This window comes from Puma concolor, chromosome D4 (assembly GCF_028749965.1).
Source record: "Puma concolor isolate L17-30 chromosome D4, mPumCon1.1.hap2, whole genome shotgun sequence".
NCBI classification, from domain to species: Eukaryota; Metazoa; Chordata; class Mammalia; order Carnivora; family Felidae; genus Puma; species Puma concolor.
Window position 1 is genome coordinate 61,394,386 of NC_141679.1, and position 13,424 is coordinate 61,407,809.

General features: G+C 45.7%; 1 protein-coding gene across 1 annotated transcript in view; it reads right to left on the minus strand.

Moving 5' to 3' along the window:
* The window catches only part of GABBR2 (gamma-aminobutyric acid type B receptor subunit 2), a 349,107-nt gene that overhangs the window by 44,945 nt on the left and 290,738 nt on the right, over nt 1-13,424 (minus strand). The window contains exon 13 of the mRNA XM_086683581.1: nt 11,984-12,106. Within this exon, the coding sequence (XP_086539707.1) occupies nt 11,984-12,106 (123 nt within the window). The remainder of the gene's footprint in view (nt 1-11,983; nt 12,107-13,424) is intronic.

The following is a 13,424-nucleotide window of genomic DNA, read 5'->3' on the forward strand; positions in this document are numbered from 1 at the left end:
GGGAAATCTGGGGTGACGGATAAAAGGAAAGACTGTTTATTTGGGGATGATGAAATACTTCTGGAATTAGATAGTAGGGATGTTTGCACAATCTTATGAATGTATTAAAAACCCACCTCAGCATACATTTGAAAGCTGAATTTTATGGCATCTGAATTATACCTCAAAAAACTACTCCATCAAAAATGAATCTCTCTGCTGTGTGGAGAATGGCTTGGAAATGGCAATGAGTAGGAGTACGACGCCTGCTTAGAAATTTGTGATAACAACAACTCAGTGGCTTCAGCAGTAACGGTGCTTTACTTAATCACACCTCTTGTTCACTGTGTCAACTGTAGCTTTGCTTCATAGCGTCCTCTTCTGGGATGCCAGATAATGAGCGTGATGGTGCTTTGGACCTTAGTGGTAGCAGTGGAGTAGAGTGGTGGATTAGCAAAGGATTTGGCAGTACAGTCTGTAGGATTATTACAAAACGTCTCAGACAATATCCCACTGATCTCCTAATATGATCGCTCTAAGGGTTCAATTATTCAGTTAATATTATTTATTGAGTTGTGTACTATGTGCTGTGTACTTTTCCGGGTGCTGGGGATATAGCAGTGAATAAAAGACAACCCTTCCTCCCCACCCACGTCCTCACAGAGCTCACATTCTAGTGGATGGGGCAGTATTTGTGACAGCGATAAGAATTTGGATGGAATGTGCCAAACTCATTCATACAGAATATACCATAGTATATAGTCAATGCACTATATACAGAGAACCCTGTATATCAAAACCTGGTTGTCTCTCTCCTTTTGGAGAGTCCACATATTAGGACTGCTCTTTCCTGCTCCACCAAACTCAGGTGGGGACTGTTAACATGTTCTGGCCAGTAGAATATCTGTGGAAGTGACATGTGACGCTTTGGAGTGGAAGCTTTAAAAATCAGTACAAGCTTCACCATGTACTCTTTTCCTTTGCGGCACAAAGTGTCCCAGAAGATGCCCCACCAGCTGTGTCCTGAAGTTAGGACACTATGGGGGAAGCTGCTGTTGACTCCTGATGGACAGGTACTCTGATGAGTAAGGAACCTTTATTATCGTAGTCTTGGATTGTTTATTTATTTATTTATTTGCTACTACAGCAAAACCTAGCACACCCTGACTAATACATGTTCTCTTTTACTTCTTCACTCTCTGAAAGGCATTAAATCCAAACTCAATCCTGTCTCATACTTTAGAAAAGTAAGCCCACTATCTCAGCACCGTAACTTAAACTTAAAATTTCTTTTTTTACCCACGACGCGGGCTCGAACTCACAAACTGTGAGATCATGACCTGAGCCGAAGTCGGACACTCAACCTTCTGAGCCACCCAGGTGCCCCTGTAACTTAAGCTTTAAACCAAGAATCTGGAGGCATGTGTCATAGAGAGGATGTAGTTGGTGACAATCCATTCTGTGTGTATCTGTGTGTATCTGTGTGTGTGTGTGTGTGTGTGTGTGTGTGTGTGTGTGTGTGTATCTAATCTTGCCCACCAGCCTGTGCAGTCCTTGAGGGAGCCTGAGTATGGCAGACACAGGGGCACCCAATAACCGTTGAAGAAGCACCCCAATGACACATAATTTACAAAGAGTAGGTTATTTGGAATTTTCTCCACTAAAAAGAGGGAAGGTCTCTGTGAGTGCAATGGCTTATGTTTCTGCTGACATGGATGTGTGGGGGTGGGGAAAGATCACCCAAATTTAAGGCTTATTTTTTCCAGAATGGTTTTACCAAGGTACACAGTGGCCAGAAGATGTCAGGATTACAGACAATTTTCCAGCCATTCTGTTCCAGGCACTTGAGAATTTCTAGTAAATAGATCATCCCCTGGAGAGCACCTGGACAGGTAGGGACCAGAGAATTTCTAACCTCAGGGCTGTGCCCTCGTGTTGTGGCTCTGTGTGTTTTGTTTTGTGTCCTGAGGGACCTTTGGAGCCGGAGTGCTTCCTGAAAGCACAAGGGAATCCAACAAGGAAGATGAAATAAACTGTAATCTCTCACATATCTAAGATGCCTTCTGATGATACAAGATGTTCCAGAAATGTGGCTGTGGCCAGCAGAGCCCGTCTGTCCACACATGGGGCCCACGATGCTGACTGCAGCTGGTGCTGAGCCGGGACCCACGCCAGAAGGCGAGTATCTGTGGACATCCCTAAATGTCTCTCTGGCATATTACTCCTATTAAATCTTGCCCTGCATTCTCATTTTAATAACTTAATCTGGAATTTACACCTTGCCTCCTCTCCTGGAGGGCCTGAGGCAGCACACAATAAAAGCCCAAACACAAGAGGACTGTTAAAAATAAAGACAAATGATCAGAAAGCAAGATAATCCTCCATGAACTTGAGATAAGATGGTTACTGCAACGAGAGTGTTGAATTCAGTTCCTACTTTCTGGCAGCCAAGGTTAAAAAGAAAGAGTGGCTTATTCAGTTACGATTGCCTGATCGAAGGAAGGAAGGAAGTAGATACAAGTTCATGGGGAGAGCACAATCCATTTCCTGAAGCTAAATTCCAAGAGGATCTATCCTGTGGATCTTCATCTTAGGGGCACTAAGTCACAAACTGAACAACAGTTCTTTATAGAAGATGCTGAATCATTCTTCAATTGGCAGCTTTAGCCCCATAAGTGGGCCCTTGATAAAAGGCGAGGGTGTAATATTAAATTAAATTGCAACTCGGCAAAGACATTTCTTGGAGAAGCCGGCTTAATGGGCCCAGACAGATGGGTTGAATTTGGACATATGGAGGCATGGGGAGAGAGTTCCAGGTGGAGGAAACAATTTATTCAATAAATATTTACCGAGCACTTACTCTGAGCCAGGCCCTGCCAGTGAGTGGGTACTGGGGACACACAGATGGCCTTGCCCTCCAAGGAGGTCACGGACTAGGGGTCCAAGTGCACAGACAGTCAATTACCGGTGTTGTGACTGGAATGAGGGGCAAACAGGGTAAGGAGCTTAGGCAGATATGCGTGTTCCAAAGGCTCCTGGAGAAGATGCTTCAGAGCTGCTTCTTGAAGGACAAATAGGAACTTTTTGCATGAAGATGGCCTTGAGGTGGTGTGGAGGCTGTACTGGGTAGAGGGGACAGCACGTACAAAGGCGTGGAGGAAGAGAGAAAGTGGTATTTTGGAAGAACACAACTCATTCCGGGTAGCTGAGCGCAAGGCGTAAGGAGGGGCTCAGAGATGGGAAGGCAAATAAAGCCAGAATGTCGAGGTCCTCTGGGCCTGCTAAGGAGTGTGAGCTTCATCCTCTCGCCGATGGGGAGGATTTTAACCAGGAGAGTGAACTGGCCAGAAGCTCAGATGATGTAGCCACCCCCGGGGAGGAGTTGGTGCCCTAGCAGACTCCACCAGAGGTCCTTGTGGGGTCCTGCCACCCTGCCTGGGAGTTGGTCTGCATCTGCTGGGGCCCTAGCCCAGCCATCCACGACCCCATAGATGACTAGGGATGATAAAGACCTGTCCCACTGTCCAGGGCTGGCAGTGATGACCCATTGCTTGGAATGTGACCCTTTGCATCAAAGTTTTGGGCCACCTGTGAACAGCCCACAGAGAAGAGTGGACCCTGATCCTTAGCACTACCCTCACCCTGGCCATTCTGATACCTCTTTATTTCAAAATGAATAGTGTGAGATGGAGCTTGGACAAGCTTTATGAGGATACCAGATGTTTCCAGAAAGTATCTGCTTTGTGATTGGATTTTTCTGCAGAGCAACTGTAGAGGGAGGTAGAAGATAAGAGTGAAAATTATTTAAAACTCTATGTATTCGCCTCTTCCAATATCTGTTTCCATAGAAACATACAGGAATAAGCCACCAGTTTCAAAGCCAAGTGTAGTCTATGACTTTGAAAGCCCTGGTTTGCTTCCTCATAAAGGACGGTAAAAGCATGGAATGTGGAGGGAAGTTTGAAATACCCCTCTATTCCAAACTGCCCTTAACGTGATGACTGCTTGAATGGCCAGAAAGCCACAGAACCCGGAGTGCTGGGAATTCTTGATGCAGAATGCTTGCAGCCTATGGAGACAGCCTTTCACCATTTCCATAAATAAACGCCACACACATGGCTCCCATGGGTGCCTGTATTGCACATGATTCCATCTCTTACTGCCACCTGCCTGGGAGCAGATGGGGGAATGTCTTCAGGGAGGGCAGGTGGTCTAAGGATGCTGCCCTGTGGCTCTGAGGGGTGTTCAACATTCGGTGATTTTTCGTGCTGTCCACCATTTTCTCTTCATTCAAAACCATTTCAGAGTGGAGGTGGAGGTGGTGGTCTGGTGTAAAAGGAAGGCTTGGGAAAAAAACCCAAACAACTCTTCCACCTAGATTCACAGGCTGTCTTCACACCATGAGTATACACTGCTTTTACTTCCAGGGGAAATCATCTCAAATTATTTTCCTTAAAAGAAAAAAAAAAAATGCCATATGGGTGTGTGTGTATGAACACACATGCCCAGTGTCAATTCTTGGTTTTCATCTTACTTGATCTAAAAGCAGCATTTGACACACGTGGTCAAAACTTCCCCCTTGAAACACTTTCTTCATTTGGTTTCCTAGACACCAGACTCATCTGGGTTCCTTCCTATCTTGGTGGCTTCTCCTTCTAGGTCCTTTGTGTTTCTTTCCTGCCTTCCTGATATGGGAGTATCGCTAGATACTCAAACACTGGATTGATTGAGGGTCTATGCTTGTTTCCCTCCCCCTGAAGGGCTCTCATCCAAGGTTTTCAATGCCATCGGTGTGTTGACCATATCCAAGTTCCCATCTCCCTTACATGTCTTACATGTCTCCCCAAACTCCAGACCTGTGTATGTAACACCTATTCACCATCACCACTGGTAGAGTAGTATCAAAACACAAGTGCTTTCCCTTTTTTCTGAAGAATACAAATCACAGTTAAAAACCCCCGTTTAGCCTGCTTGGCAGATTTGCCCACACCTGCTATATCTGAAATGCAGAAACGGCCCATCTTCCCGTCAGACTCTGTAAAGCAGAGGAAGAGAGGGATGAGATGATATGGGGGAGATACAAGCCCAGGGCCAAGTCGGGGTGGACCTGTCAGCCCTCCCCTTGGTCTGTGGTGTTTGTCTCAGGGAGCTCTCCCACCTTCGAATGCCCCCTGTGCATGGGCAGCTCTCTCTCCCATGGCCCAGCTTGTGGACAGCTCTCTCTCTTGGCTACTCCCTTCCTTCCTGACCACTGCTTCAAAATTCCCTTCCCAGGCTTCTTCTGTCCCCGTCACTGCTTTGTAGTTCCTCGGGCTCCAGTCAGGACATCTTCACTCGTCACTGCACCCACACCCTGGGTGACAGCACTCATGCCCACAGCCCCCCTCCTCCAATCCCTATCTATAGGACAAACTACTCCCTCGTGCTCTAGGACCCTGTATCCAATATGAGCCACTCTGCCCAGAAGTGAGCTCCTCACATTCCCTCCCAAACCTGCTCCTTATTCTGCACCCTGCCTCAGTGAAGAGGTCTGCCATCCACCACCCAGAGATCTGGGTATTGCCCTTGCTGTCTCCCTGCCCCATCCCTTAGAGTCAATCAATCACCAAGTCTCATCACATCTGCTTCCTTAATCTCTCTCAAAGCCACCTGCTTCTCCCTGTTCCCGCTGCAACTGTCCTGCTCTAGGTCACCATCAGTTCCTGCCTGGATTATAGCAAAACCCATCTCTGAGCCATCTCTGGGCCTCCAGCCTCGCCCCTCCATCTGTTCTCACTCTGCAGCCAGGGCAAATCTGATCATGTCACTCCCCTGATTAAATGTCTTTAATTTTGAAGTTTAACCTCCTCTGTTTAGCACGTAATGTCCCTAACGACCAGCTCTGCCCACGTCTTCATTTGTCTTTCCTGTCACCTCCCCAAAGGCACCCTTGACTTTAGCCAGCAGAACTCTCCCTCTCCCTCTCTCTCTCTCTCTTTCTCTCACACACACACACACTTTAAGAAAAAAATAATATACTAATAATTAATATGGTGAGAAACTAGATGTTTTCCCTCTAAGATTGGGAATAAAGTTGGAATGCTCCCTTCTCACCATTCCTATTCAACATTGCAACTTGGAGCCCTAGCTAATACAAATAGTAGACAAAAAAGGAAATAAAAGGTATACAGATTGGGAAGAAAGAAATAAAATTGTCTGTTTGCAGTTGACATGATTATCTATGTTGAAAGTTCCAAAGAGTCAACAAAAAAACCTCCTGGAACTAATAAGCAATTATATAGCAAGGCTGTAGGATATAGGTTAGTATACAAAAGCCAATTTCTTTCCTATATGCCAGAAATGAGCAACTGGAATTTGAAATTAAAAACATAATACCATTTGCATTTTCACCAAAAGCAAAATAAAATACTTAGGTATAAATCTAGCAAAATATGTATAAGATCTATGTGAGGAAATCTACAAAGCTCTGATAAATCAGAGAAGTGCTAAATAAATGGGAGAGACATTCCATGTTCATGGATAGGAAGACTCAATATTGTAAGATATCAGTTCTTCTCAACTTGATCTATAGATTCAGCACAATCCCAAACAAAATCCCAGTAAGTTACTTTGTGGACATTAGCAAACTGATTCTAAAGTTTACATGGAGAAGCAAAAGACCAAGAATAGCCAATACCATATTGAAGAAGAATAAAGTTGGAGAGCAGGCACTATTTGACTTCCAGACTTACTATAAAACTATAGTAATCAGAACAATGTGGTATTGGCAAAAGAAGAGACAAATAGATGAATGGAACAGAATAGAGAGTCCAGAAATAGACCCATACAAATACAGTCAACTGATCTGTGACAAAGACACAAAGGCAATAGAGAAAGGATAGTATTTTTGATAAATGGTGCTGGAACGACAAGACATTCACATGCATAAAAATGAATCTAGGAAATGACCTTGTATTTTTTCACAAAAATTAACTCAAAATGGACCGTAGACCTGAGTGAAAAATGCAAAGCTATAAAACTTCTGAAAGATAACAGGAGAAAATCTAGGTGACCTTGGGGTTGGCAACGAGTTTTTAAATATGGCACTAAAAACATGATCAATGAAAGAAAAAAAAAAAGGATAGGCTGGACTTTATTAAAGTAAAAAATTTCTGTTTTGCAAGACAATGTTAAGAGAATGAAAAACAAGATAGAGACTGAGAGAAAAGATTCGCAAAACAAATCTGATAAAGGGCTTGCATCCAAAATATACAAAGAAATTTTAAAACTCAACAATAAAAAAAAAAAAAAAAGAGGTTAGAGTGGGAGAGAGCCAAAGCATAAGAGACTCTTAAAAACTGAGAACAAACTGAGGGTTGATGAGGGGTGGGAGGGAGGGGTGGGGGGGTGATGGGTATTGAGGAGGGCACCTTTTGGGATGAGCACTGGGTGTTGTATGGAAACCAATTTGACAATAAACTTCATATATTGAAAAAAAATAAATAAAACTCAACAATAAGAAGACAATCTAATTAAAAAGTGAGTAAAAGATCTAAACAGACAACTCACTAAAGAAGATACCAAGATGGCAGATAAGTACGTGAAAAGATGCTCTACATCACAGGTCATTAAAAAATTGCAAATTAAAACAGCAATGCAGTATCACTTCATACCTATTAGAACAGCTAAAATCCAAAACACTGACAACACCAAATGCTGGTCAGGATGTACAGCAACAGAAATTCTCATTCACTGCTGATGGGAATGGAAAATGGTACAGACACCTTGCAAGACAGTTTGGTAGTTTCTTACAAAGCTAAACATAGACTTAGCATATGACCCAGTGATCATGCTTCTAGGTATTTACCCAAATGGGTTGAAAACTTATGTCCACACAAAACCCTACACAAAAATGCTTATAGCAGCTTTATTCATAATTGCCAAAACTTGGAAGCAACCCAGGTGTCCTTTGATGGGCAAATAGATAAACAAACCGTGGTATATCCATACAATGGCATATTATTCAGTGATAAAAGGAGATGTGCTACCAAGTCATGAAAAGACATGGAGGAAACTTAAAGTCTGAAAAGGCCACCTATCATGATTCCAACCATATGACATTCTGGAAAAGGCAAAACTATCATGACAATAAAGAGATCAGTGGTTACCAGCGGTTGGTAAAGTGTTGAGGATATTTAGGACAGTGACACTGTCCTGTATGACGCTGTAATGGTGGACACATGACTTTTACATTAGGCAAAACCTATAGAATGTGCAACACAAAGAGTGAACCATACCTAATGATAAATTATGGACTTTAGTAAATAATAATGAATCGATATTGATTCATCAGTTAACAAATATATCACACAATGCAAGATGTTAATAGAAGAAACCGTGGGGTGTATGCGGGAACTCCCTGTACTTTGTTAATTTCTTTTTTGTAAACCAAAAACTGCTCTAAGCAACAAAGTCTATCAAGTATCCAAATTTTTAAAATGATAGATAGATCATACATTCTATGCTGGCACGTAATATGATCTGGCACGTAACAAGTGCCATATAAATATTTATTGCATGGAAATGAATAAGGGTGTGGAGCTGGGACGTCTCCAGTAGGACTCCAGAATCAGATTTTCATTCTCCGGACACTTGCACATGCTCTCACTGGGAGAATCTCCCCCGCGGGGTTCTTCCCATTATCTGCCAACTCTTCATCCTGCTAATTTACTTCTAACTGCTATCAGAATCTAAATATGCTATGTGATCTAAAGTGATCGTGCTTCTTTCTGTGTTTGCTGTCTGCCCATCAACTAGCCTGTGGGGAGGCCATGAGATCAAGGGCCACGGCTACCGTGCTTACCTCCGTGTGCAGAGGTACTGGTTGGGCAGTGTGTGTGTGTGTGTGTGTGTGTGTGTGTGTGTGTGTGTGTCTCTCTCTCTCTCTGACCTGGCTCTGTCCTGGAGAAGCTGGCGGTCCAGCAGCGGTAGGGGCAGGGATGCACTCAGCAGAGACAAACAGCACACTAAGTGTGCCGACAGGGGAAATGTCAGGAAGCTAGGGACAGGAGTGGAGGAGGAGCAGGAGCTTAAATCTGGTAGACCCAGGAATCTCAGGGACACATCCCTGTAGAGATAACACAGGGGTCTGGAACTGAAGTTCATTTACTTATCAGAGAAGGTTCTGGAAGCAGGGACAGCACGGGCAAAGGCTTGAAAGTGTAACACAGAGCAAGGCCTATGACTGAAATCTTGAGGTGTTCAGAGTGTTCAGAACAACGGAAGTCATCCAAGAGAGGTGAGGGGAGGTGGGGACAGACGACAAAGATCTTTGATCACTTCTCCCCCAAGCAAAGACTTTCTCTCTCACTGGGGGGTCCTGGGAAAAACAGCCCCTTGAAGGAGAATTTAGGACACCTCATCCCCCAGGCACACTGTTCAACCACCACGTTGTGTCCGACAGAGGAGGGTCTGAGAGAAATCAACCGACTGCTTGGTGCTGAAAACCGACAATAAGCCTACAGGGCTGTGGGTCGACAAATCAAAGGGTTCTGCTACCATGGCAACAGAATGACAGGGCAACCCTAAAATAAGAGGAGAAAAAGAGGAGCAGGCCAGAAAAGGTTCAGAGAGAAATCTCAGCAGATACCTGGAGGGAAACACAGAGACGGAATTTCTGGGCAGAGAGCCAGGGAGCTGGCTCTCCTCCAGGCTCCACCTTGGAAACTCTGGATGCCCCTGGGCAGGAACATCCCGTCCCCAGACTCAGTCTCCTCATCTACGCAGTGAGGCTTTTCCATGGCACCCCACAGCTCCTGCCTTTGAGACCCAATGACCCGAAAGGTCGCAAATGGACCGCAATTCTCCGCACAGAGCCATTGAGAGCCTCAGTACTTGTTTCAGAAAGGAAGAAAGAAAGGTAAGGTCAGTGATAGCAAACTGTCACTTAACACGGATCGGACTGCACAAGGTTGATCTCCTTTAAAGGGTCCAGGGGGACAGGCTTCCCGGATCTATTTCCGGAGTCTGCTGACTCAGGCTGACGCCAGCCCTGCGGCCTCTCCCTGCCACGGCCACAGCCTGGGGGACCCCTAGTGCGTACCTGGCCTCCACTTTAACCTCCAGTGGAGGTAGCAATGCCCCGCCTCCCCAGCCACCCACGGCTAGGCTTCAAGCCAGCAGGGTCTGGCCTCTGTCCACCTGCCCAGATCCAGGTCTTCCGGCTGGCTCTGCCTGACTTGCTTTCTCCCTCCCTGACATCCTGCCCCAGCCCCCCTCCCCGCCCCCCGCCCGCCACCCCCCACTTTTCTGGACTGCACTCTAATCTGAGCCCTCATCTGCACGACCTGAAAACGCTCCCTTGCCCTGCCCACTTCACAGACCTGTGCTGATGGCCAAAGGTCTACGAGAGCCCCTAAACCCCACAGAGTGCCATCTGTGTGTTGAAAGGCAGGGTAGGGTATGCATGAGAGGGTAGTTCGTGGTGTTGCCGCTAACCTGCTAGGTAACCTGCGTAAATTAAATCTCTCTGGGTTTCTGTTTCCTCATCATTAAAATGCGGTTGAGGACATCACCTGTTCTGTAATTATTGGGAGGATCTAGTGAGTTAACACGCAGAACTAGCCATCACCGTCATTGCTGTTGCCATTATTGGCATTAGGGCTTGTGTTTAGCACCCAACCCGGTTCTCCCCAGCCGGGAGGCCCGCTTAGCCATGACGGTTCTTCCTCCTGTTGACATCCTGTCTGGATTTCCAGGTCCTGTTCTGGCAGTGGATGAGGAAGTCCCCGGGGTGAACTTTGCCAACTGTGCACCATGAGTGGTGACCAGGTGCCACCTCCCCTCTGGAAACAGTCTGTCTGCCTCTGACCTCCTGCCCTTTTGGCTGTGGGTACGGTCCGCGTCCAGGTTATCCTCCTTGGCAGTCCTGGCTGTGCCTCTCTGGAGTCCTGCTTCCTTCCAAAGTGAGGCTGGAAGGCCGGGAGATGCAGGCCCAGCCCTAAAGCTCTCTCCTGCAACCCCGCTGGCACAGAATAGCATCCTCTAACACGGCTCCAGCTTCGTGACTTCTCCCTGCGCCGAGTAAACCCTCTATGTATTCCCCTACAAATGAAGCTGGGCGTCTTATGTGCTAGAAAACCTTCTTGTCCAGAAGGGTAAAAACCTCTGTCCCCAGTGCATAAAACGACTATTTCCATGTTAGTTTAAGAATCCACACTACATTGCGCAAAAAGATTTCTCTAACGATGCAAACTCCAGGTCTCTCAACAGAATTTGCTACATTGTATGGAGATCACCATGCACGGCACAGCGTTCAAGCCATTCGAGCCCAGCTCTCTCCCACCAAGGCAAGTTTAACTGCTCTAACAGCAAGACAACAAAACCACCACCTCCAAAGGGTCTTGAACTTCCCTAATTTGGAGCACCCTGGGAAGACCAGTGTGAGTAAAGGGCAAGGCCGAACGCAAGACTATTACAATACACACTTAACAGTACTTTTATGTAAGGTTCTTTACGTTAACAGCACTTACCACCTGGAAAATCATATGGTAACTAGAAGGAGCTATCAGGATGTTTACTCCCTAGTGGCACTCCTTAGGGAACTTCCTATAAGGGAGGTTGGAACGCAGTCTCATTTCTGGACCAACGGATCATGCAAATGGGGGCTTCTGCAATGTGCAGAGAATATACTCATTTAAAGGGCCCAACATTTCTTATTTCTGCATGTATTAATATCACTAGACAATTCTTTCACTGTTTTTGTTTTTTTTTTTCCACGGGAGTGAAGGCTTTCTATCTGGCCTTTCTGAAATAGGTCTCAGATGGAAGGAAACAGAACTAAATGAGGAGTTTCTGACAGGGAACGTGGGCCCTTGTGCAGCTGTGAAGATTCCCCCATAACTACCTTGAGTTCTTGTTAAGCAGTGCACTTTGGGCAGCCAGGGAGCTGTGCCGCCTCCCTGTCCCAGCGCTTGTGGGAGCTCGCGAGCCTTCCAGCCTCCTTCTGGCTGGGGCCGGCGCTTACCTCCATGCTGTACCTCTCCACAGTCCTCCTCAAGGGATCGACAGCCTGCCAGCAAATCAGGATGCACAGGTCGATCAGCAGCATGCCCCCGACAATCACCAGCAGTTTCTGGTCCTTGATGATCTGCAGGCAGGGCAGGGGCAGAAGGGAGCAGACGTGAGGGAGGTTCCCGAATAGCAGCTGAGGCGCTGCCTCAGGGGAGTGACAGCATCGTGTCACCCTCAGTTTTAGAATCTCTCAGGACTCTCCATCACCTGCAGGATAAATCTAGCCAAACTCCTTTGCTTGGCATTCAAGGCCTTTCATGAGCTTGGTCCGACCACTCCCCAGAACACACATGTGCACTTAGTTAGGTTTGATGACACCTAGTTTCTGGACCTGCTGTGATTTTCACCGCTTTCCCTTTCCCCCCAACTCTCCCCCCCCAACTCCCACCCCCAGGCCTTTGTAGGTGCCAGTTCTATTATCTGAAACATCCTATTCTTTCTGTCTGGCAAATTCCTAATAATCCCTAGAGACCCAGGTCCATTGTCACCTCCTCTGTGAAGTCCCCTGTAACTCCCACAGCAGAATTAATCACTCCCATAGCACTTTGTTCACATACTTATCAGAAGTAACAATAGTAACACCAAGGAGAAGAATAGCTAATATTTAATGAATACTTACTCTGTGCCTGCCTCTAGGTTGATTAATGGGTTACATACATGATCTCTTACAAAGGCAGATACTATTATTATTCCCATTTTATGGATGAAGACACCAAGGTTTGTGAGGGGCTAGGTAACTCGCTCAGTGTAATATAGTTAGTAAGAGGTGAAGTCCAGATGTAAACCAAGCTCCTCCTTTCTCTACAGTCCACACCCTCAAACACTTATAGCACAAACCAGATGCTATAGTGACCAGATGCTATATCGTGTTACATGTTTGTCCTCCTCAGTAAACTGGGGAGACCCTAACAGAAGGGAAGCCAATTTTATTTTTTGTGCATCCTTGGTACCGAGCAGGGCCTGGCAAGCAGTAGACACTTAAAAGTTTGATAGATTGAATTGCGATGAAGGAGTATAAAAAGAAGAAATATAATTTCCATCCCTCTTTGCAGCCTGGGATATCTTTATTACACTGCGAAATTCCCACCCCACTTTATGTCTGTTTGACGGGGACTGGCCCTGGGGACAAATGCGGCCAGCACCAAAGACAACCTGTATTTCACTCATTGCACCTTTATGTGCCTCCTCCCCCCAAAGCTCATGTGATGAAATCATTCGGGAAGAGGCTATAGAAAAACAAACAAAACTGAGGCAGAAGCTTAAGAAATATCACCAGGTCTGGCTTTTAATGATTAAAGCCATTTTAAAAAGAGAAATAGAAACTCAAGAGGTCTCTCTGTTGCCGAATTGTAGAAGAACAGAAATGTATTGCTGAGTTCCTGCCAAAGAGATCA